The 26,712-nt window shown below is 36.7% G+C and overlaps 1 protein-coding gene across 1 annotated transcript; it reads right to left on the reverse strand.

Moving 5' to 3' along the window:
* Positions 1 to 355: 355 nt before the first annotated feature.
* Ir8a (Ionotropic receptor 8a) lies at positions 356 to 24,486 on the reverse strand. The gene is made up of 19 exons (XM_053767190.2): positions 24,258 to 24,486; positions 23,586 to 23,732; positions 22,982 to 23,185; positions 22,076 to 22,242; positions 21,496 to 21,672; positions 20,676 to 20,884; positions 18,646 to 18,805; positions 17,064 to 17,180; positions 15,738 to 15,842; positions 14,951 to 15,050; positions 14,342 to 14,403; positions 12,447 to 12,562; positions 11,068 to 11,251; positions 10,125 to 10,246; positions 9,183 to 9,295; positions 8,431 to 8,521; positions 7,567 to 7,728; positions 6,168 to 6,241; positions 356 to 817 (listed from the first exon to the last, which is right to left on the reverse strand). The coding sequence occupies exons 1-19, from the start codon at positions 24,334 to 24,336 to the stop codon at positions 501 to 503; spliced, it is 2,706 nt and encodes a 901-aa protein (XP_053623165.1). The 5' UTR covers positions 24,337 to 24,486; the 3' UTR covers positions 356 to 500.
* Positions 24,487 to 26,712: the final 2,226 nt, after the last annotated feature.

Genomic DNA, 26,712 nt, shown 5'->3' on the forward strand with positions numbered 1-26,712 from the left:
CATGTTATACTTAACTGTGAATAACATGTTATATGTGTTATACTTATATGTTATACTTAACTATTAATAAAATTGACGAGAAAAAGTGCCTGTGAAGGTCTAATTTCTAAATAAATGATTTGAATTTGAATTTTTAAATCAATAATCAGCCATTAATAGTATAATTAGATAAAGTCGCTTCCCGCTGTCTGTCCCTATGTATCCTTAGATCTTTAAAACTACTCAACGAAGTGATTAAAGAGGAAGGTTATTGCACACGTGCCAAGCCGGGACGGATCGCTAGTTATAAATTATACATATATACTAAATAATCATTACAGGTAACTTGCTACAATATCATATCACTGGTGACACCACCACATTACAAACAAACTAAATTCTTTTGGGGGCACGTCTCTCTCTCTCTCTCTCTCTCTCTCTCTCTCTCTCTCTTATTTGAGCGTTTTCTCGCTTTCTTCCTCAGCCGTTGAGCGTCGGAGCCGCTTTTGTTGCTCCAACATCTACGGCCTAAAATCCCCTTTTGGGAACACACTGATGTATGAAATTTTATCAGCTGCTGGCTTAAAACTGTCCCCTATTGTAACTCCTTTCGATTCTTTCTTCATCTTCTTCCCTTTATCCGTCTTCCCTCTCTTTCTAGCTTTAGTGAAATTGTCAATTTTCTTCTCTGGTATCTTTTCAGAGGCAAACGCGGGTTTTTCAACATTCTCCAAGGACTTCACTTTGTTTTTCTCTTTCCTTTTGTAGTAGAATACTTCCCAAGCGAGGGTGATCATCGCTAGCCCAAGACCGAACAGTGTTGCGATGAACACTCCACCTAGAAGTAATTATTTATTAGAAACTAGAGATAATTAACACGCCTGACATGTGTTTTTGCAAATGGCAATTAATTCACATGACATTTGCAAAAAAAAAAAAAGTTGTTGTGAAATTCATTCGGGAATATCGAATTCAAGGTATTCAGATTTGTATGTTATTATTTTTCTGAATGATATTATTAGATCTTTATTTATATTTTCAAGTTTTAAATCTTTATTACTAATATTATTATAAATGCGAAAGTTTGTGAGGTTGTAAATCTACTGGACGGATTGTTATGAAATTTGGTACACGGGTAGAATATAACCTGGAATTAGACATAGGGTACTTTTTATCCCGAAATTCCGACGGGAGCAAAGCCCCGGGCCAAAGCAAAATATTCAAATTCAAATCATATATTTAGAAATTAGATCTTCACAGGCACTTTTTCTCGTCAATTTTTATATTTGTTATTATATTTATTTATTGGCATTTCGGAACGACCACTGTTGAGAAGAAATGTCGAAAGAAACTCATTCAAACAGTGTTGGTCCCTATCATGCCAGAAGGGCTTACCATTTTTTAAATATATTTTTTTAATTTATGTACTTATAATTTTTTTATCAGTAATATAACAATCACACACAATCACACAGTAAGCACACAATAAAGTACATGGTCAAAAGGTATACTGAAACATATTATGATTGTGATCGAGTGCTGATGAAAGGAAAAAACTACTATACTATACTAGGTATTCCTATCGTCGTGGCTCACACCATGACATCATACTGAACGAAGACCATTTTAGTACAATATTTTTATATCTATTAATATATGTCCCGTGTTATATATGTCATATTTTTATTGTGCTAAATAAACGTTTCTTCCTTCTTTCTTTATCTTTATTCAATTTAGGATGATATACATCACTTATTGACGTCAAAAAATTACTTAAACTAAGTCTACTGCCGGCTTCCAAAGCGCAGGTGAAGAAGAAGCGGCGCAACAAACTTCACCGCAGCCTTTTCTCCAAGGACGTCAATTAACAAATATAGGTCTTATATATATATTAAAAATTAGGAGGACGAATTTACATCAATATTAAAAATGACAAAATTTGAATAAATAAATAAAATAAAAGTTGTATTTCCAATAAAATATTGAAAATTGTCACACAATATATATATATATATATAAATAAAAAGTTAAATGTACAAATCAAAATCAAAATCAAAATCAAATCATTTATTCAGAAATTAGGCCTTCACAGGCACTTTTTCACGTCATAATCTAAATTAAATGATGTTTACCAAAGCTACAAACTACTAGCATTTCGGAACGACCACTGCTGAGAAGAAATGCCGAAAGAAACTCATTCAAACAGTGTTGGTCCCTATTATGCCAGAAGGGCTTACCATTTTTTATATATAAATTTATGTATAATTTTTTTGTTATAATTTTTTATCAGTAATATAACATTAAGTACATAATAAAGTACATGGTCAAAAGGTATACTGAAACATATTATGATTGTGATCAAGTGCTGATGAAAGGAAAATATATATATATATATATGTATAATTAACCAAACAAAAAAAAAAACTTAATAAAAGATCGAGCTGACCAGTTCCCCCGGCAGCACCCGTTCACGAGTTGACGCGTGAGTGACATTGTGACAGAGTGACAGAGTGACATTGCGAAGCTCAACCACAATAGAGGGAACCTCCCGACCCGATCCACGATGCCGCTACCGGTTTGACCATTTGAATGTGCATGACATATTCGATCTCCATAATCTAACATAATAGATACCTATGTTACTTTCAGACACTTGGAGATCACAAATCACGTATATGTTTTACAATAAATGTCAAAATATATGTAATAAACATGTCAAGAAAATATATAAATAATAATAAAAAAAAAAATTAAAATCTAGTGTGAGAGGTGGAAGTTTTAGGAAGGGTCCAAGGTTTTTTATCATTTAAATAGTTGCTAATCGTGTAATAAGCATTAGCCATTAAAGCATTTTTAATATATGATTTAAATTTTGGCATTGGCAAGTTAATAGCCTCTACAGGGAGTTTATTGAACAATTTAACACTTTGACCCACGAAAGACCGCCTAACCTTTTTAAGTCGGAATCTGTTCATACAAAGTTTATGCCTATTACGAGTGACTACACTGTTAACATCGCTCAATGTTTTATACAGGTGTAAGATTTAACAAAAATAAGTACGTCGAAGATGTACTGAGATGCAACAGTCATAATATTTATCGATTTGAATAATTCTCGCAAGGAATCCCGTGGCTTAAGCCCATAAATAAAACGAATTGCTCGTTTCTGTAAAACAAAAATTTTTCCTATGTCAGCTGCATTACCCCATAACAATAATCCGTAGGACATTATGCTATGAAAGTAGCTGTAATACACGAGCCTAGCTGTTTCGATGTTTGTACACTGTCTGATCCTTCTCACTGCAAAAGCTGCCGAACTAAGTTTTTTGGCCGTGATTTCAATATGTTTATCCCACTTAAACTTACTATCCACAGTAATGCCCAAGAACTTGGCACTGTGTACCCATTCTAATACTTTACCATTAACTACTAAAGGAATATCAAGTTGGGGTGCGTTTGAAAGAGAGAACTTAATACACTTGGTCTTGTCTGTGTTTAAAGCCAGGTTATTAGTTGTAAACCATTCAAGCACAAGTGACATAATGTTGCTTACATTGTTATAATTTCTACTTTTTCTATCAACTTTAAACAGTAGTGACGTGTCGTCAGCAAATAAAATTACATCACACAATTGTTGGGCAAGACAAGGAAGATCATTTATATAAACTAGAAATAGAAAAGGACCAATAATGGAGCCTTGAGGCACGCCCATGTGCACAGGAGCGCTGTTAGAGGCTGCTCTATTAATTTCTACTTTCTGAGTTCTATTGTCTAAGTAAGAAGATAGTACATCAAGGGCCGCTCCAGTGACACCATAGAATTTAAGCTTATTTTTCAGTATGTTGTGGTCGACACAGTCAAAAGCTTTTGAAAGGTCACAAAATACACCTATAACATCCTGTCCGGCTTCCCAAGCATCATTGATAATTCCAACTAGAGTGGCTGCTGCATCAGTAGTGGAACGACCTTTAGTGAAACCGAATTGACTATTGTGTAATATTTTGTTTATGTTAAAATAAGAAACTAATTGAGTTAAAATTAGCTTTTCAAAAATTTTACTTAATGCAGGTAGAATAGAAATGGGTCTGTAATTAGTGGGATCGTTTTTAGCGCCCTGTTTGAAAAGAGGTATAATTTTGCTGAGATGCAATTATTGAATATAATAGTTAAGTGGGGAGCAATCAGATCAATAATAGTGCTAAGCACTGAGACAGATATACCCCACAGATCCTCTGTATTTTTCATGTTGAGTGCTTTGTAAGCAGATAATAATTCTTCAGGAGAAATATGTCTAAATCGGAAGGTAGATTTAGGATCTGAGGCATTTCTTTTTAATAAATCATCTGCAGCACTGGGACAAGACGAAAGGGAGCCCGTAATATTTTTAGAAATATTGGCAAAGAAGTTATTGAATTCGTTGGCCACTTCGTCATTTGAATTAATGGTTTTATCACCAATTTTTAAAGAAATATTGTTGTCGCGTGGGTTAAACTTGCCGGTTTCTTTATTAATGATTGACCAAGCTGTTTTGATTTTGTCATTAGAATTTTTTATTTTATAAGTTAAATATAAAGATTTTGCTGTTGAACATACCTTTTTAAAAGTTTTAGAGTAACGTTTAACATATGATATAAATTCCGCATTAAAATTATACTGTTTTTGACCATAAAGTTCATACAACTTGTTTCTGCTAATATAAATACCATTTGTAGCCCAATCGCAAAATTTAAGTTTCACTTTATTATTAAAGGTCTTAAGAGGAAAAGTTTTTTTGAATTCTGTTTCCACTGTATTAAAAATCTTATTATAATGTTCATTAGGATTTTTAGTTAAATCTAATTCAGGCAATTTCTTATTTATGGTTTCGCGAAAACGCATTTTGCGGTACTTAGTTAACGGCCTACGGATTACAGGAGCGGAGATAAGGTTAGACTCTTCGTTACGAATAAGTGACACTTGTTGGCCCAGGTGGTCAGACCCCAGACAGGCGAACACCTTTCCTTCAGAAACAGTACAATCACAGAAAATATTATCTATACATTTGGCTGAGGTCGAGGTTATCCTAGTGGGTTCAAAGAATGTGTGCTTTAAATTAAACAAAACGTACGTAATAAAGTCATAAATCAATTACATATGTTATGAGGATACTGCACCACGCTTGGACCAGACATTATTGTCGTTCACATAATCATCAGACTTGTAATATTTCTTTCTTTCTTTATGAAAAATTTTGGAAAATGAGCGGGAATTTAACCCTTATTATTATTATATTTCATTTCATTCTTATTTTCAAAAATAAGTAACACTAAAATACTGGTTGTCCCCATTTTGTGTTTAATTATAATCAAGAAGTTTAAACAATTAAGCTTGGTTTACTGAACACTGATCTGTGGTCGAAGTGTGGGTTATCATTACACTTCTCACCATCGAATGAATTCGAAAGGTTCAACTTCAATCACATTGCTCCATTGTGACGCAACGACAACCACACGACGTCAATTGGTTCGCTGCGTCTCACTTCGAATCAATTCGATGGTGAGAAGTGAAAGAAAGAAAGAAAGAAATCATTTATTCGGCAAACACATAGAACCCAAACATACAAAAGAGTAACGAATATAGATCGAATACAATATGTAAGCCGAAATGGCGACCAGCTCAGCATGGTGCCGTGGTATCGAGCCAAGGCGCTGATTTTCAGCGGGAACCAAGTACAAAAGTAGGTATGGTGGCAAAATAAACAAGTTAATATGTACGGAAACAGAAACAAACAACAGCAAATATTAGGATTAAACATATACTGACTTGGGAAAAAATTATAAATATAAAGTATAAATATGAAACTAAAAAATGGTTGCCTGTAAAGTCGGTTTTACGGGCGAAGATTTTACGTGACAACGTCTTTTTACGCGCGCGGCAGACCGATCATAGTTGAGTGGGAGAGAGACGCAAGGCATTCGGCGGGCCTCTCTCTCGTTCGGTGACTCATCGTAACGTTACCGGGCGTTACACTTTTTCATAAGTGACTCCCAGCCGCAACCTAATTTAAGACGTTGTCACGTCAAAATAATTCAATGTATTTATTGCCCTCAATTTGCCGCAATAAAGTGAACACTTTGATGCGTTTACGGAATATTGTGACAGACAGAGTGAAAGGCAAACCCACACTAACCCATACGTTTGATAATTACCTAAACTTTCTAGAGTAATGCCTTCCGATTCGTCTGCATCTGGACACGCCTGTCTCGCAGATTCATTCCAATATCTGTAAACATTGTAAACCCTAACATTATTTGTGAAAGTTTCGAAAGATTTTCTATCTTCTGTAGTATAAATAAAACACTTTCCTTTGATAATCTATACATGATGAAGAATCATATATCACGAAGTCTTTCGATCTTTCACGATATATACGAGGTCGTGTAAACAACCTTGGATTATTTATTAATTCTATAGCTTCTAATGCTTCTAAATCCTCAAATAATTCATTGTCACTATCCATTTTTAAATATTTATCTGTGCTACAAAAAGCTAACCTTAAAATATTCGTTACTTAAACTTTCGGTGGTCAACAGTTTGCCTCCTAAATCTAAGGGACCTCTTAACACGTTGAGTGACACTTATGCATTGGTGAAAACAAAATGTCCGCTAAGTGTTTCTTAAAACTGTCTTAGGGGACACTTAACATTTAGGTACCGCTGGTGAAAATGGTCATTAATTTGTTACCCCTTCACGCTCTATCTGCTCAAACAATCTTCTTGAAATTTTGCATACATGTAGTTTGAAGTACGGAGAAGGACATAGGGTATATTTTATCCCGGAAAAATAACTGTTCCCGTGGGAAAGTATTATGTATTATAACTGTATTAAGTAATAATTATATTATTATTAGATTAGTTTAATTAATAATTAAAAACATCTGCGTACAAGGTGTACAAACAAAATACCTATCTGTCCATACTAATATATTAATAAATGCAAAAGTCTATCTGTTGCGGAACAGATTAGCTATATCAAAATTAGTCCAGCGTGTCGTGAAACCGATTTTGATGAAATTTCAGCCCGGGATCATGCGGAGATGTGCATGCAGTATTTTGTAACAATCTGTATAATTATGTGATCCCAACTAATACTATAAATGCGAAAGCAAATTTGTTTGTTATTGTCAGTCATTGATATATTGAAATAATATTAAATTAAATTAGGTAGAAATGTGAAAACCTATGTCAGACACGAAGATAATAATTAAAACTATAACACGGTAGTGTCTATGATCTAACTTCTATACATTCCGTGATCTTGTCTCTGTCTTTCTCTCGAGTATATAAATGGCTGCGTGTTCGAGAAAAAAACATTGTTGTTTAACTATTGATTATAGTTAATACTTCTTCGCGATAAAATTTCAAGAAGATTGGTTGAGTAGACAGAGCTACTCAATCAATCTTCTTGAAATGCATACATGTAATTCGAAGCGTGGAAAGACATAGGACATGGCTACCTACCTTTCATCCCGGGAAAATAGTAAATCGTACGCGGGCGAAGCCGCGACCAAAGGCTAGTTATTACAATAATTGGAGTCATCACTCGTACTTGGCCGTCAGCTGCTCGAGGAACCTCTCCTTCTGCAGCTCGAGCAGCGCGCGGGACAGCGCCTCCTGGAGCCGGGAGCCTTGCTGCACGCCGATCGCGTACGGCTGCTCAGCGAACACCTCCCCCACTTCTGTTAAATTGCAGTTTCTGCTTACTTCGTATCTAGAGAACAGTTTAAAAAGAAGTATTTTACAAAAAAATGCAATTACTGCTGTACTGAGATCTTATGGCGATTGACGACTGACAAAAAACCCGTGTCCGCGCTTTTGAGGAGTTCCCCTCGTTTGGAGCCGATTCGGGCTGCAGCATCGGATCATGCTCCCTTATCCTTACACAATAAAATAATATAAAACAAAACTTCCTCTTTTTAGTTCTAATGTCGTTTCTATAAAACGTTAACTCAATGTTCGATTCCGCTACATAACGCTACTGTACTGTCTCGTGTCGCTCGGCTATTGCTTACAGTGAACATGTGTAGAATCGCAAATTAGATTGTATTTTTTATATGAAAAAAAGAAACTACGAATCACGAAAAGTCGTAGAATAAAAGTTGCTTGTTTCGATGTACCCGAGTAGTCTTTAGGAGGTTTTACGTTTGATACCAGTAAATAAATAAATATATTAGGACAAATAACACAGATTGAGCTAGCCCCAAAGTAAATTCTATACTTTTGTTATGGGATACTAACTCAACGATACTATATTTTATAACAAATACATATATTGATAAACATCCAAGACCGGGGCCGATCAGAAAAAGATCATTTTCCATCATGACCCGACCGGGGATCGAACCCGGTACCTCTCGGTTCAGAGGCAAGCACTTTACCACTGCGCCACCGAGGTTATATAAATAATACTCACTTTATTTCAGCCGAGTCATGTATGAATGCAAAGTCAGCATCGGTATGTTCGTTCACTTGATGAAATCCAGTTTTTGCATCAGGCACAGGACCTGAAACCGTTTGTTTAGTTTTTTTACAACAGTCTATATAATATTAATAGCTTTTGCCCACGATTGATTTCCCACGGGAGCAGTTGTTTTTCCGCGATGAAAGGTACCCTATGTCCTTCTCCGTATTTCAAACTACATGTATGCAAAATTTCAAAAAGATTGGTTGAATAGATAGAGCGTGAAGAGGTAACAAACAAACAAATATAAGAAGTACTTTCTCTAATATTAGTTGGGATACAAAATTGGACATGCCAGCTTCGTTTTATAATAAGTTTTATTTTACAAAAATCTTTTTTTACAAGCTTTTATTATTGTCAGAGAGATCTTATAGCTTATACAAAATAATAATATAATTATGATATAATATATTTAAATACACTTATATTCTAAGTTACACACTGAACCGTGTTTCATACTGACCCGACCGGGAATCGAACCCGGGACCTCTCGGTTCAGAGGTTGCACTTTACCACTGCGCCACCGAGGTCGTCAAACATATCTAAGAACCACCGCATAAAAATTAGCTATCAAATAGAAAAAGTCACAACCAAATTGGTCCACCCGTTAATAAGCTACGGTGCCACGCACACAGACAGACACTTTGCGGTCAAACGTATAACACCCTTATTTTTGCGTCGGGGGTTAAGAACACGAATATTACCTGAAGCGTTGATGGCAAGCAATATGTGTCCATACTGCTCCCGGATGGGATAGTCCCACACTCTGTATTGCGCTTGGTCCGACGTTGCGTTTAATGTTATTTCTTTCCAAACCCTACATAGCAATTAGAAACATAAAATATATTTAAATTTATTCATTTTTATTTGCATTACTAAATTCTGTTAACCATTGAATGACGAGATAACAAAAGCAATTGAACATTAGTAACACTTCATAGCGGTGCTCACGCCCGCCTGTGGATCGAAAGGTTCGTATCCCACTCGCGCCACACGAGTTTGTACACCAATCTGACTCACGTATAGTAGTTTTCATCGACCACCGCTTGCTTCCGGTGAAGGAGAACATCGCGAGGAAACCTGCACACTGGTGGACAGTTTAGTTCACTAGTGTGTACGCGACTATCTGCCACTAGATGGCGGTAAGTAGTCGTAGAAGTCACACGCCTTTAGGCGACTTGAATGAAATCTGACACCAGTGTTAGCAATAACACACTGATTTTCAACAAATGTGAACGTGAACTTGCTACATGTTTCGTGGTAGGACCTTTTCTATGTATTGACTGTACCCATGCGTCAACTCGTGAACGAGTGCTGCAAGAGGGGACGTCGTTATCAGCACTCGGATCACAATCATAACCTGTTTCGATATACTTTTTGACTATGTACATTATGTATTTTATATATTATTAGAAAAAAAAAACATTGTAAGAAACAATAATGGTAAGCCCTTCTGGCATGATAGGGACCGACACTGTTCAAATGAGTTTCTTTCGGCATTTCCTCTCAGCAGTGGTCGTTCCGAAACGCCACTAGTTTGTGGCTTGTGAGAAATTACTATTTTATATAAAAACTGACGTGAAAAAGTGTGCCTGTGCAGGTCTAATAATTCTGAATAAAATGCTTTGAATTTGTAAATAACAGACCTGTACAGCGTGTCCTCTGCAAACTTCATGTTGATGAAGTACTGATGCACGGTGGAGCCCTCCACAACTGTGTAATTAATCCGCGACTGTCGTGCTAACTGCTCCAATGATGACACCGGCGTCTGAGAGGATCATAACAATGATTTAACCAAGCCCGTCTCGGTTTCAGCCGTGGGACGATAAAAAGTAGGTTCCCCATTTTTACGCATACAATTTTATGTCATAATTCAACGCATATGGCATACTTTTACTTATCATAATCATAGTTACGCACAATATTCATTTGGCGTAATGTTTTTCTCCACAATGTTTTACGCACCTACCATAAATATAACAATTTTTAAGCATAATATTGTAAAGCATATTGGCGGCTTATGTGTGGCCCGAGCGCCGCCGCACCCTGACCTACTGCTACACTATAGCTTTATGCGAATCGAAATTATGGTAAAATACATTAGCCTCAACTATAATTATGCTTATTGAAAAGGTATGTCAGAAAACAAGTGTGTCAGAATATTATTATGACGAAGAAATGTATGCCAAACTCGTTACGCTAAATTAAATTGGCATCAATCTGGACGGATTGTTATGAAATTCGGTACACGGGTAGAATATAACCTGGAATAACACATAGGGTACTTTTTATTCCGAAATTCCCGCGGGAGATTATAAAAGCACCTATAAAGGTAACAGATCTGTCATTAGATATAGGAAATAGGAATATACTAGACATATAACGATGGGCTATTAGGTATATTAAGAAGTAAGCGTTTGTGAGTTTGTATGTTTGAGGCGGGTAATCTCCGAAATTACCGAACCGATATCAAAAATTCTTTCACCATTAGAAAGGTACATTATCCAAGATTGCTATAGGCTATATTTTATCTCAAAATTCCCGCGGGAGCGAAGCCCCGGGAATCATGTAGAAAGTAATATATCTCACTTGCATCCTTTCGACCGTCAAGAAAGCAGCCAAATTGGCGGTAAACGTGGCCAGCATGAGCACCACGAAGAGCCAGTAGGCGGCGACCAGCGTGCGGCCGGACAGAGCCTTGGGTGCTTCACCCCCGCCCTGCGGTGTGAACGACGTCAGCGCAAACCAGAAGCTCTCCTTCAGGGTGAACTCCCTGGATTAGTCAAGGAGACTTACCATCATTTAAATGAAAATAAATACTCATTTTTGAAAATAAATAACCAGATGAAAAAAATCTGGAATCAAAACCATTGCTTGCAAAACCATTCTTGCTTGTAACAGTTGGGGTATGTTGATTAGCTAATAAGTATACTACTCTATAATGAAAACACTGTGTTTCGGCGTGTGACGTGAAGAGATGAATTGATTCGGCCGCACTGGCATGGTCTCGACAGCTCAGTGGTCAAGAGCACTGTCCCGGATAGACAGGGGCGCGGGTTCAATTTTCCGCTCTATTCCAGGACTTCATCATATCTTAGGAGCCGACTTCTGATGCAGCCGGCTCCTAAGATACTGATGTATGATGGAGCATCGATAGCTAGTACCGCTCTGTTGTGTTTCAAAGGCCAAACCACAAAACATAGAAACACGTGTTACGTTACTAACCGAACAAATCAAATCAAATCAAATCATTTATTCAGAAATTAGGCCTTCACGGGCACTTTTTCACGTCATATTCTAAATTAAATGATATTTACCAAAGCTACAAACTACTAGCATTTCGGAACGACCACTGCTGAGAAGAAATGCCGAAAGAAACTCATTCAAACAGTGTTGGTCCCTATCATGCCAGAAGGGCTTACCATTTTTTAAATATGAATTTATGTATAATTTTTTATCAGTAATATAACAATGTAAGCACACAATAAAGTACATGGTCAAAAGGTATACTGAAACATATTATGATTGTGATCGAGTGCTGATGAAAGGAAAATATATATACTTATATATATATATGTATAATTAACCAAACAAAAAGAACTTCCACATACTGTCTCTTTTTCCTATATCGTGTAAAAATACGTTATGTATTTTACGTTTCACTACTAGCTTTCGCCCTCAACTTCGTATGTGAGTAAAAATCAATTTCCCGTGGGTGGGAATTCCCAGTCCCCTACACTGTCCATGGAACCTACACACCTAATTTTAGATTTCTATGCCCAGTAGTTTCGGCTGTGCGTTGTCTGTCAGTCAGTAACGGAAGAGTTTTAATATAGATGGTAGTTGGTCGTTGTTAAAAACTTCTTTAAAAATAAAATAATTGTCTTTCACTTGTTCTTCCTATGTTTTATTTATTTTCTACAACATTTTTCTCTTGACAGGATTTGAACCTGGGACTGACCGCTCACCTGCATGGGTACGGGTAAGCGTCTGGGTTGTTCCGTGCAGAGTATGGGGAGTACTTGTCCAAAAACCAGATCATAAACCCAGTCAGAAGCAACGCCGCCACTATACTGAGCCACACCTGTAAACACGCAAAATATTTGAAATAAAACTCAAAAATCCCGCCTGCTTCTCCTTGCTTTGAGCCCTTTCATTTGATACCCATATTGGAATAATAATAATCGTAAAGTTTTAGCGAGTAATTTTAGTTGTCCGCACTCATAAACCAGAAATGTAGCCCCCTAACAAACATCACATTCACATAGCCCAAATCAAGTAGATCCCTTCTCGGCAATAGTCTAACAGCTGTGGAGGACTGTCCATTGGTGTTTCCCGTTGGCACACCAAGCGATAGATCTATACAGACGCAGCCATCTCATTTTAGAATAAAAAGGTACAAAAAAGCCTCTTCAATGTTGGCTTCGGCCCCATGAATGCCTCAAAGGAGCGGGTCCCAAAGGATCCATGGCTGAAAATGCATAGGATATGTTGGTACACGGATCGGAGCCACGGATCCTTTGGGACCCGGTTCTTTGAGGCATAATAAAACCGTTTATTTATAGGAAACACTAATACAGCTCAAAATACAGAGAACAGAAAATACAAAAAACAAAAGAAAAGTTAAATACTCACTAACCTACCTGGCATCAAATGCAAAACCTCCTAAAGACTAACTCGGGTACATCAAAACAAGCAACTTTTATTCTACTACTGCGTGATTCGTAGTGTTTTTTTTTTTTTCATATAAAAAAAATCCAATCTAATTTGCGATTCTACACATGTTCACTGTATGTAATGGCCGAGCAACACGAGACAGTACAGTAGCGTTATGTAGCGGAATCGGACGTAGAGTTTGGAATTGGAAGGTTATGCGTTAGATACCAGTAACCCTGTATATATGTTGTACCTATTCGAAAAAAAAGTCGTTGCACAGCCGCCATATTTGTTCACGTCACTTAACTAAGAACACTCTGGCGGTTTTAGAAATATGAGGTTATAAAGAATATTACAAACATACAAGATACGCGCTAAAAACACAATTAATATAACAAATAGACAACACTCAACGACCCACACTAAGCGCTAAGCTTGTATCGCGGGTCCAATGGACACAAATACGGGGACAACACATCCCGAACCGCAGACAAATATCAGTATCAAGTATATAGGTAGATAGATAAGATGTTTATTTGCATAAAATACCTATTAAATATTTACTCGCGTAAAATTTTCGATATATAATGGACACGTTTGCGGGACGAGACACGGGGCGGAAAATAGGAAATTGAATTTGAACTAAAGATGAGAAAAAATGCGAATTTGAATCATATATGTTTACCAGTCTTGCAGAGTACGCGATAAAAAAAATTCTGAGATTTTGCTGTGAAATTCACGCGGGCGAAGCCGCGGGCAAAAGCTAGTATATAATAAATACTAATACTATGAATAAGCGGCCGTAATAAAAGTTATAATTAGTACAACATACACAAACCGAAGTAAAGTAGTAATTTAACTACGGAAATTGCTTCATATTTGAACCATTGGTCATGTGGTTATTTATGACCGTCCGTCGGTGATCAAAAGGTCCCAGGTTCGAATCCTACACGAGTTTGTATACCCAACTGACTCATGTATAGTAGTTTTCATCGACCACCACTTGCTTCCGGTGAAGGAAAACGTCGTGAGGAAACCTGCAGAGTGGTTGACAGTTTAAGTTCGGTAGGTAGTCGTGAAAACCACGTCAGATGCGTTTAGGCGACTTGAATAAAATCTGACACCAGTGTTAGAAACACACTCGAAAATAATACCAAGTTTAAATATAAACTTTTGATTTTATAGAAAATTTAAATTGTCAATTTACCTCAGTACGTAGAACGGTCATGAACTTAAAAAGCGAAGTTTTACGTATTGGCTTTCGGATTGCTGAAAAAAAACAAATAGTTTATGTAATAGTTTATGTTTAAACTAGTTGTTCGCCGCGAACACAATAAGTTTTTACAAAATCGTGAATATTTCAATACCGGGCTTAAATTTAGATTTTGATGCCCCACGAACTTAACAGACCCTAAATACCTTTTAAAATTTCATCAAAATCAGTTCAATGGTTCGAAAGTTATCACCTACATACATACAAATGTATTTTTGCCCCAAATTGACTTGTGCAGACCTCGCTCGCTTCACTAGCTCGAACTTGTTTAGCGGCGTTGTGCGCTTTTTATGATGGGGGTAAAAAAAATGTTAAACTCGCGTCGGGAGACACGTGACCATAGAAAATTTTCATTTGACGACGCTTTGAAATTGCTTATCTCTGTCTATAACCGAGAGTTCCCGGGTTCGATGTATTTGTTATAAAATATAGTATCGTTGAGTTAGTATCCCATAACACAAGTCTCAATCTGTGTGATTTGTCTTAATATGTTTATTTATTTCTGTGCAACAATAACTATGAAAGATATTGTGAAATCTTTACCGATTAAGATTCCCGTCTGTTCGAAATATGGCGCCACAAAATCAATAACTTCTTCTCTTTCGGCAGTCATCGTGAGCGCGGCGACTGCTATGTCTGTCTCCTGCGACATTGTCTTTGTTTATATATACTAGCTGCGCTCCGGGGCTTCGTTCCCGTGGGAGAATAATCGGGATAAAAAGTGCCCTTCCATAATTCCAGGTTACATTCTACCCGTGTTATATATTATTAGAAAGAAAAAAAAACATTGTAAGAAACAATAATGGTAAGCCGATCTGGCACGATAGGAACCGACACTGTTCAAATGAGTTTCTTTCGGCATTTCTTCTCAGCAGTGATCGTTCCGAAATGCCAGTAGTTTGTAGCTTGTGAGAAATAACTATATAAATATAAAGATTGACGAGAAAAAGTGCATGTGAAGGTCTAATTTCTGAATAAATGATTTGAATTTGAATTTTGAATTTGAATTTGTGTAGCAAATTTCACAACAATCCATCGAGTAGATTATCCGTGAAAAAGTAATTAATATACTAATGCATACAAAGTAACAAACGCTTACTTTTTACTCTTTATAATAATAGTATAGATAGATTATAAAGAGGTAAGCGTTTTTGAGTAAGCTCCGTAATCTCCAAATCTACCCAACCGATTTCAAAAATTCTTTGACCATTTGAAAGGTACATTATCCAAGATTGCTATAGGCTATATTTTTACTTAAAATTATCACGGGAGCGAAGCCCCGGGCAACATTTAGTATCATATATCACGTGTATAATATAGGTTACCTTACCCCTCGCATGAGATCGCCCACAACACCGTCCCACGAGCCGTTTGGTAGTTTTTTACCAAAACCACCCGTTTTTGGAGTCACTATCTGGTAATCGAAGTTCATTGTCTGTAAAAAAAATATTCTAAATTAAATTATATTTACCAAAGCTACAAATTACTAGCTTTTCGGAACGACCACTGCTGGTTTTTTTGTTATTATTAAATCCTTTATTCGATATAATTTACAATATCCAACAATATAAAAACAGCACCACAAAAAGCTCGCAGGGTTTAGTGTGGGCATCGGCGAGTCGCTGTTTAAATGTTTTACTATGGTTTGATTTTACTATGGTTATACTATGGTCTTACTATGCTTTTACTATGGTTATACTATGGTCTTACTATTAAGTTTGTACAGTGTCTGTAGTTCAACAGATTAGATCACCCGGAACACAAAAAAAACTGTTTTTTCTTTTCCGTGGTTTAGGACGTGAAAGTTGTAGTGAAGTTTGTTGCGCCGTTTCTTCTTCACCTGCGTCAAGTTTGACGTCAATATTGATGTTTACCATCCTAAGTTAATAATGAATTTGGAATTTTACAATGAAGAATATTCTTATTCTATTGTCAGCTCCACACTGTCGCCGAAGGCAGACATCATCATAACCTTAATATTTCATGAAGCTGTCGAACAAACATATCTTTCTTCAAAATAAAAAAATCAAAATCAAATCATTTATTCAGAAATTAGGCCTTCACAGGCACTTTTTCACGTCATATTCTAAATTAAATGATGTTTACCAAAGCTACAAACTACTAGCATTTCGGAACGACCACTGCTGAGAAGAAATGCCGAAAGAAACTCATTCAAACAGTGGTCCCTATTATGCCAGAAGGGCTAACCATTTTTTAAATATAAATTTATGTATATTTTTTTATCAGTAATATAACAATGTAAGCACACAATGTAGTACATGGTCAAAAGGTATACTGAAACATATTATGATTGTGATCAAGTGCTGATGAAAGGAAAATATATATACTAACATAATCAACATAAGAAATATGTTTATGTTTATGCATATATATGTTTTACAAGTAAATGTCAAAATATATGTAATTTAATATATGTAATTAACTTCGCGAACATTTTAGCACGTTGTGACGTCGCTTGTTCGTGTTATTAGCACGGAGCGTTTGGACGAGTCCAATAATGTGTCACTTTCGTCATACCTTTGAAAGCATTGTCGTTGTCACGGTATTTTTTTCACTGGTGTTTCTTATAAGGGGCTTCGAAAAGTACCTAATCATAACAAAAAAAAATTCAACTAGCCTATTGTCTATTGCAAACCTCGGCCAACTTGGCTATAAGGTCCACGCAGTACCCCTCGTAAAGAGGTCGACCATCCTCGTCTTCCATCTGTTCTCCAGTCACGGGGTCCAACTTTGGCAGCGTCCACGGGACTGCCTGAGAGGTTATGACGAGCATATAAGCAACTATGATTCTTACAACATGTAACAAATCCTACAAAGTTTGTGTGGATGTGTGTCCTTTGTATTTATGTTTGTTATTCTTTCACGCAAAATCTACTTTTTTCATTTTTTATGAAATTTGGTACACGGGTAGAATATAACCTGGACTAACACATAGGGTACACATTTTATCCTGAAATTCCCATGGGAGCGAAGCCCCGACGCGCAGCAAGTATTATAAATGCGAAAGTTTGTGAGGATGTCTGTTTGTATGTTTGTTACTTTTTAACGCAACATCTACTGGACGGATTGTTATGAAATTTGGTACACGGGTAGAATATAACCTGGACTAACGCATAGGGTACACATTTTATCCTGAAATTCCCATGGGAGCGAAGCCCCGACGCGCAGCCAGTATTATAAATGCGAAAGTTTGTGAGGATGTCTGTTTGTATGTTTGTTACTTTTTAACGCAACATCTACTGGACGGATTGTTATGAAATTTGGTACACGGGTAGAATATAACCTATAAGAACACATAGCGCATTAATTATCCTGAGAAATTCCCACGGGAGGAGCACTATTAGACTTCCCACTTCGATTTTTAATTTCAAAAATCATTACGTGCCTACCTTTTAAACTAAAATTAAAATTATAAATGTTTACGCTAGTAGCGGTAAAATCAAAATCAAATCATTTATTCAGAAATTAGGCCTTCACAGGCGCTTTTTCACGTCATATTCTAAATTAAATGATATTTACCAAAGCTATCGAACATACTAGCATTTAGGAACGACCACTGCCGATAGAAGAAATGCCGAAAGAAACTCTTTCAAACAGTGTTGGCCTATATCATGCCAGAAGGGCTTACCGTTTTTGAAATATGTATCAATGTATAATTTTTTCAAATCTAAGCAAGAAGAGGAAAAGGAAAGCCAAGAAGGGCATTCCTGGATGAAATAAAAGAGAAGGCAGAGCTCGTGTCGTATAGGGGGGGTGACATCGGTGGCCGAGGACAGAATTAGATGGGAAAATGCTCCACCGACAAATTTCTTAAATTTATTGATGAAGTTTGACGACCTCGGTGGCGCAGTGGTAAAGTGCTTGCCTCTGAATCGAGAGGTCCCGGGTTCGATCCTCGGTCGGGTCATGATGGAAAATGATCTTTTTCTGATTGGGCCGGGTCTTTGGATGTTTATCTATATACGTATTTGTTATAGAATATAGGAGTTAGTATCCCATAACACAAGTCTCGAACTTACTTTGGGGCTAGCTCAATCTGTGTGATTTGTCCTAATATGTATATATATATATATATATATATATATATATATTTGATGTATCATTTTTATCAGTAATATAACAATGTAAGTACACAACAAAGTACATGGTCAAAAGGTATACTGAAACATATAGTGTAGGTAGGTAGTTGTCATGTCAAAAATGGGTAGACATCTTACAGGCGAAGTCCCGATCCTGAAGAACAGCTTGAGCGACTCCAGCTCGACACCTGGCAGCAGCCGATACTGGTCGCCCGCTCTCCAGGTCGCTATGCTGCGCCTGCCCGACTCTGCGCTGTACGTGGAAAGGACGAAACGGGAGCGGAGGAACACACCCGATCTGTTAACACGATATATTTTGTATACAAGATATTGTTCATAATAATCATTTAATAATAACCACACACGTAATATTTTCTAAACGATAATTGTACATTGAGATCACGAATTTCCATTTTTATTTCCATATATAAATATGTCACATCCATTTAAAAGAATTTATTAATTAATATTACGTAGTTATATTTAATATATAAGTAAGCAATAAGTGTGTTAGTGATATGCTATATTAGATTATTTAAAATTCATAATGTGTACCAATTTTTATCTCGAAACCTGTCATTTATGAATGTAAATGTTAGATTGTTACTTTTATTTAAAAATTTAATAAATGCATTTAGTGCAATATTAATTTTAGCGAAAACAAAAGCAATATTTCGAACACATCATAGATTTATTTAGAAATTTTATTTAAACATAACAACACGGTCGCGTACAGCACGTAGTAAAATAACTCTTGAAATTAAATTTGCATGCGTTGACTTTTACCGGACCAAGAAAGTCATTCTCGGCTCCCGGTTTCGTTACCGGGAACCGGTTCATTATCGGGACGCTTCCTTTGGATTTTTTTCGTTTGAATTTTAATACTTAATATATGATGTCGGTCGGGCGTACCCAAATCTTATTTTTATAGCATCGACATAGAAAAAATACTAGGTAAATACGTGGAATTCCACGTAATGACCACGACCCTCAGCCATGAGGAATACGACTATGAAGATTTTAATTAAACACACATAACAACTTTCTTTTCATTAGTAATGGAGTGGTTTGCCATTGCCTTCTCCATTTCACACACACGTTAATAATCAACCAGTGTGCAGGTTTCATCACGATGTTTTCCTTCACCGGAAGCAAGTGGTGGTCGATGAAAACTACTATACATGAGTCAGATTGGTAAACAAACTCATGTGGCACGAGTAGGATTCGAACCTGGGACCTTTTGATCCACAGGCGGTCGTCTTAACCATTACACCACCACCGTTTCTTCACCATAAGATGCGGACGCGCTGTCATTAAATTTTTTCAAATTTTATGCCAAATGAAACTAATTTCAACAGTGTCGGTCCTTATGATGCCAGAAGGGCTTACCATTTTTTGAATATGAAATTATTATATTTTTTTCTCAGTAGTATGAACATAATAAAGTACTTACCTACATTTTAAATATTTTTTAAATATATTAGGACGAATCACATAGATTGAACTAGCACCAAAATAAGTTGACGTAACGAGATTTGTGTTATGGGATACTAACTCAACGATACTATATTTTATAACAAATACACATAGATAAACATCCAAGACCCGGGCCAATCAGAAAAAGATCGTTTTCCATCATTACCCGACCGGGGATCGAACCCGGGACCTCTCGGTTCAGTGGCAAGAACTTCACCACTGCGCTACCGAGGTCGTCATGGTCAAAAGGTATAGTGAAACATATTACTTATTGTAATAGAGTGCTGTTGAAAAAAAAAAACGTATCTACCAATACTAACTACTTGTATGTTTGTTTGTTTGATACCTATTCACGCATTATGTATTCATATTCTTGATATTTCGCATATAATACGTAGTATGGAGAAGGACATAACCTGTATTGTTTGAAAAACCTGTATTCTATCATAGATGGCGCTAAATGCTAATAAAAACTTTGCAATAAAAACACTAGATGGCGCTGTGTGTATATTGAAAGAGCTATGGATATTTTATTTCCACTGTCCCAATCCCATGACGAAAAAACTGTTCCCGAGGGCATTTAAGCGGGCAGTATGTCACACTTTAACTGTACATGCCGCTCGAGACTACCATTGACAGACAGACAGACAGAACTGAACCACAAAAACACCACATCAGAAAACCATACCTACCTATCGGCGTTCCAATAAAACAGCGTGTCATTAGTGATGTCGCTGTCGTCAGCGAGCTGCCTGTACAGCCGCTCCCTGGTGCTGTTCAGCTCGGAGCCGGCCGCGCTGCCGCAGTGCAGCTTCGCGGGCAGCTGCTGGAGGTCGTGTTCCAGCTTGTTGTACGTCTCCGTTATGTATTGCAGTAGAGCGGCTAATATGTGTTGTGATCTCTGGGCAGAATATCGAATATTTTTTTACAAATTCAAATTCAAATTCAAAATTCTTTATTCAATTTAGGATGATATACATCACTTATTGACGTCAAAAATTACTTAAACTAAGTCTACTGCCGGCTTCCAAAGCGCAGGTGAAGAAGAAGCGGCGCAACAAACTTCACCGCAGCCTTTTCTCCAAGGACGTCAATTAACAAATATAGGTCTTATACATATATTAAAAATTAGGAGGACGAATTTATTTATTACAAGATATTTTCTTTCTTTTTCTGTGGACATAATTTATTTTTATAATTTAATATACTTCTTTTAGTTTTGATATTTATATAATTCGTTTTATTTAATTAATCTAAATTATATCTTGTACAATTTCATTAATATGACTTTTTATTTAAAGATTTTAACTTTCAATAGGTAATTCGTTCTGGAATAACACTTTTTATCACGAAATTCCCACGGGAGTTAAGTCCCGGGTCGCAGCTAGTGTTTTATACTTTCATATCAAAAATTGTACTTAATTTTTGTAAAATAATTTATCTTTTTCAGTCCTACACTATACAGGAGTACAGTCGGCAGCACGACCTGAGTGACTTCCACGCCAATCTCACCTGTATCTCCGAACAGCCACACTCCTCCCTCCGCGCCAGCAGCTCGCAGCACTCTGATTGGTCGACAGCCAAGAGTACAGTCGGCAGAACGAGCTGAGTGACGTCCACGTTGGTTGTGTAGTCCGTGAAGACCAGGTTCCAGCGGTAATCGCGTCGGACCAGTTTCTCTTTCACTGCCTGCATGGAGTAACAAATATACAGGGTTACTGGTGTCTAACGCATAACCTTCCAAAGGCGCATAAGGTACATAGAGACTGACATCTTTTGTTCCACGACTTTTGTCTAAACGTAATAAATAAAATAAAAAAACTTTTAGTTTTAATGTCGTTTCTATAAAACGTTAACTCTATGTTCGATTCCGCTACATAACGCTACTGTACTGTCTCGTGTCGCTCGGCTATTGCATACAGTGAACATGTGTAGAATCGCAAATTAGATAGTTTTTTTTTTATATGAAAAAAAAAACACTACGAATCACGAAAAGTCATAGGATATTTGTTGCTCGTTTTGATGTACCCAAGTAGTCTTTAGGAGGTTTTGCGTTTGATGCCAGTAACCCTGTATAGATTGTTGTAAGTACCCGTCTATATGTGTCCATAACGAAGCTACTGCTTCCGACGATGACGTAGAAGCTGGGCTCAGGTCTCATGGTCTTCAGCGACCTGGCGGAGTCCCTGCTCAGGCCGGCGTGCACCCACACACGGATGTTGGAGCGCCCTAGGAGCTCGTACAGGGTTTTATCTACCTCTGTAAAGAAATAGTTATTTTTTACTATCTGTTGCGCTGATTTTGCCCATGGAAACACACTTATAATAGTATAAGTGTAACTTAACGCTAATATTGCACGGCTGTAAGGGTAAACTGTTGAAGCTATTGTATGGTATGTGCCACACCTTGTACTGCACAGTTACTGCAATAAAGAAAAAAAAAACAGTTAATTTTCCGCGATGAAAGGTACCCTATGTCCTTCTCCGTACTTCAAACTACATGTATGCAAAATTTCAAGAAGATTGGTTGAGTAGATAGAGCGTGAAGAGGCAACAAACAAACAAGTAAGTAAACAAACTTACTTTCGCATTTATAATACTAGTTGTTCGCCGCGAACGTAGACCTCGCGAACACAATAAACTTTTACAAAATTGTGAATATTTCAAAAACGACTTAACTGATTTTGATGCCCTAGAACTTAAAAATTCTATTGACGATCCTAATTATACCTTTTAAATTTCATTGAAACCAAACCAACGGTTAGAAAATCATCGCGTTACAAACGTACATAATACATACAAAAAATGTATTTTTGCCCCAAGTAGATATACGATAGACACACGATAATTAAAACATTCCACGTTGAATGGATTTCCATGGCTTATTCTCTCGCCGATATATAAATTAAAAGTACATGGTCCTTAACATATGTATATATACATATGTATATTATAAGTCTTTGCCACAACCTCTAGAAGTAAAGAGACACTAAACTCACCGCTCTCAGTCTCCAGCAAAAATGCCGCGTCGGTCGCGTTTCTCGTCTCTAAGTAGTCATCCAAAGCTGTGATCAAGTTCTGAGTTCCGAGCTGACACCTGACCAGCGGCAGGCCGGCGCTAGAGCACAGGCCATCGGCCGCCGGCCACGGAGACCATGACAGGTCGATGACGAGGGACACACCTCTTGACACAGCGGCGCAAACTATACAATAAATATACAGGGTTACTGATATCAAACGCAAAACCTTTACTACGACTTTTTGTGATTCGTCGTTTTTTTTTTCATATATAATAAAACAATCCGATTTGCGATTTCTACACGTCTTAACTCTATGTAATAGCCGAGCAACACGAGACAGTACAGTAGCGTTATGTAGCGGAATCGAACACAGGGTTAACGTTTTATAGAAACGACAAATAAGATAAAAGATTTTTTTGTATTTATTACGTTCAGACAAAAGTCGTGGAACAAAAGATGTCAGTCTCTATGTACCTTATGCGCCTTTGGAAGGTTATGCGTCAGATACCTGACCCTGTATATAGATAATAAACTTCATAAACTTTATTATTAATACGAGAGAATTAATATAAATAATACGAACGTTTACTATAACTTTCCGTGTCGTCCTCTCTGTTTAATAAAACTATCTCGTCTGTGATCCGAATGTCAGGGTGTGTCTCCTCAGCCTGCTTCAGTCCACGCCCGACCTGACGCACCAGGTCTTGCTCGTGGTTTTCTATTATGAAGACTGTGAAAAATTAAAATCTATTGAAAATTTATTGAATACTAGATGTTGCCCGAAGTCCCGGGCAACATCCGGGGGCTCCCGTGGGAATTTTGAGATAAAATATAGCCTATGGCAATCTTGAACGAAAGAGAAAAACGAAAGAATTTTTGAAATCGGTTCGGTAGTTTTGGAGATTACCCGCCTCAAACATACAAACACACAAACGCTTATAATAATATTTCGCCCGCAGGCTTTTCACCCGTGAGAATTTCGTGATAAAAAGTACAGTATAAATCGTCTTAGACACACTTCTACGAGAGCTGTAGACGTTGTAGAAATCTCAACGAGAACTCTTGTACTACTAAGCATAATATTTTTCTTTTGTTTTATAGTTAAGTAACCTTCCCGTTTTAAATACAAAAAAACAACTTCGGCAACTATAACGTGAAGACAGACATACAGATACCTACACAGACAAACATATTTATAATGAAAAGACTGTAATTGCGTGCGTCAAAAACAAAAAAAATACAGCTCGCTACTTACCAAATCGCAAACTCAATTCAGACGCGACGCACGCCATATTGAACAGAAGAATGAAAAAAAATATATAAACGATCTCCATTATTTAAAAAAAAAAAACGTTTTATTTTCTCAATCGCCACAGTGGTTACAATTGCAACGTTTAATTTTATTAATGAGTATAGCCGATATATATTCTTGTAGCAAATACGGTATGAATAAAGTTAGAAAGATATAGAATATTATTCTCAGTTTTTCCAACATGAGTTCAGTTACATGAAATAATTTTCATATTTTTATGTTTTTTTTTTTTTTTGTGATGCGTGCTCTAAGGCTGTCTGATGTGAAATGATATATCGAGTTTGAATTACGTTATAGTTGATGATTGTTAAAGCTTACCGCACACGTGATTTTTGCAGGCATATCGTATCACAGTGACTACAATACACGGCACACAAGTTGTACCAAAATGGCGACCGTCAGCACAGGTTTAATTAGAGATAAAAGTGTTATTTATGGGATTTTTCGTGGTTACCCGCCAAATTCGAAATACTCATATATTTTTTCATAAATAATAACCACAAAAAATTTACTTAACTTTATTTTTTTATGATTTGTTGTAAAATATATTGGTTTTGAATAAATGAGATTATTTACTAAAAATCCTTTCTTCTAATACTTTCATCCGACGAATAGGTTAGATGTCAAGGTCGGAAATTTGTTTATACGTATGTTTGTTTGTATGTAAGTTCAATGTGATAATTGATAGACTAGAATAGTACTGTTAGATAATACGAATGTTAAGAACTTCACTACGAAGCGACGCGACGACGACGCAAAAAGAAAAAAAGATGGCTCTCTGGTCTCAGTTCAAGGCGACGCAAAACATTGGCTTGCACGCTCAATTTTATTTTGTACTTTTTATTCATGTGTTTAACAACGGGAGTTTGCAATAAAGTAAGTCTTCATCATTCTCTACAATAATTTATCCACTCGAATGTCCCGTGTCCAGTCCCGAACAACGAACATTTCATTTCAATACAAAAAATAAGAATATGAAGTATATACTTAAACATGGTAAAAATCTTTAATTTTGAAATAACCATCAGCATAAAGGCAATAATGAAGGTATCGTACAAACATACCATTTTTCGCTAAGATCGGCAATCGTGTCTCAATCGTGCGTGACGTCACGTTAGACTATCATTTAGTATGGAGCGTTTACACGTGTCCAAATATGTGTGATTTTATTTTTGTCATATCTTCGAAAGCATTGTCATTATCACAGTAATTGTTTCACTGTGTGTTTCGAATAATATAAAGGCCTTCGAATAGTCATCAAAATTAAACTTTGTCATACTTACTACACTTTGTCATAAATACCTAAATAGGTAAATAAATAAATTTCCAACCGCTTACCAGTTGTTGCCATCCCTCATCGAAAGCAGGCAATAGACAAAGGTCTATTGCCTGGTAATCAACAACAACTGTATTTCACCAAACTTAACCTACCATTACAGAAAACATAATATGACAGGTTAACGTTTTACATTATTTATGGTATAACATGATATTTAAAGACGTTATTGTGAAATCATTCAGAGAACAGGAGAAAATATCAATTTTATCGGCCACTAAATTAATCACGCGCAGCGATCCCGTCAGAGGCCATGCGTAATAGCTCGGTGTGAGCCAGCGGCACCTCTTGAAATTAATATAAAAACAATAATGGCAAGCCCTTCTGTCATGACAGGGACCAAGACTGTTCAAATGAGTTTCTTTCTGCATTTCTTCTCAGTAGTGGTCGTTCCGAAATGTAATGATCTGTAGCTTTTGAAAAATTACTATCTAATACAAAATTTTGACTTGAGAAAGTGCCTGTGAAGGTCTAATTTCTGAATAAATGCTTTGTCTCTGACTTTTGTAACTATCAGTACGGTAAAACACAATTAAAAAAATAGTAAATTAAGCACATTGTTCATTCAGTATGCGACGAGCCTAAAAGTTGTTACAATATGAAATTATTGTGTTTTACAATGAACGTCTCTTCAATTATTCACAGCCAGAACTAACCTTAAAGGGTAACAGATTCTTAGTTTAAACACACAAGGAAAACCGGGCGCTAAAGTTTTAGTGATATATGTAATATTTGCATTAGTTTTTATATTGAAGCGGTGGCGGTGTAATGGTTAAGACGAGTTTGTATACCAATCTGACTTCATGGTATGTATGACAAACAATAATAGTAATCCCTTCTGGCATGATAGCGATCAACACTGTTCCAATGAGTTTCTTTCGGCATTTCCTCTCAGCAGTGGTCGTTCCGAAATGCCGGTAGTTTGTAGCTTTTGAGAAATTACTAGGTAATATAAAAATTGACGTGAAAGAGTGCCTGTGAAGGCCTAATGGTCATCACGCCCCGGACTGCTACGCTGGAGGTTCCGGGTTCGATCCCCGCTCATCTCAACATGAAAAATTA

This window comes from Plodia interpunctella, chromosome 30 (assembly GCF_027563975.2).
Source record: "Plodia interpunctella isolate USDA-ARS_2022_Savannah chromosome 30, ilPloInte3.2, whole genome shotgun sequence".
In the NCBI taxonomy this organism is placed as follows: Eukaryota; Metazoa; Arthropoda; class Insecta; order Lepidoptera; family Pyralidae; genus Plodia; species Plodia interpunctella.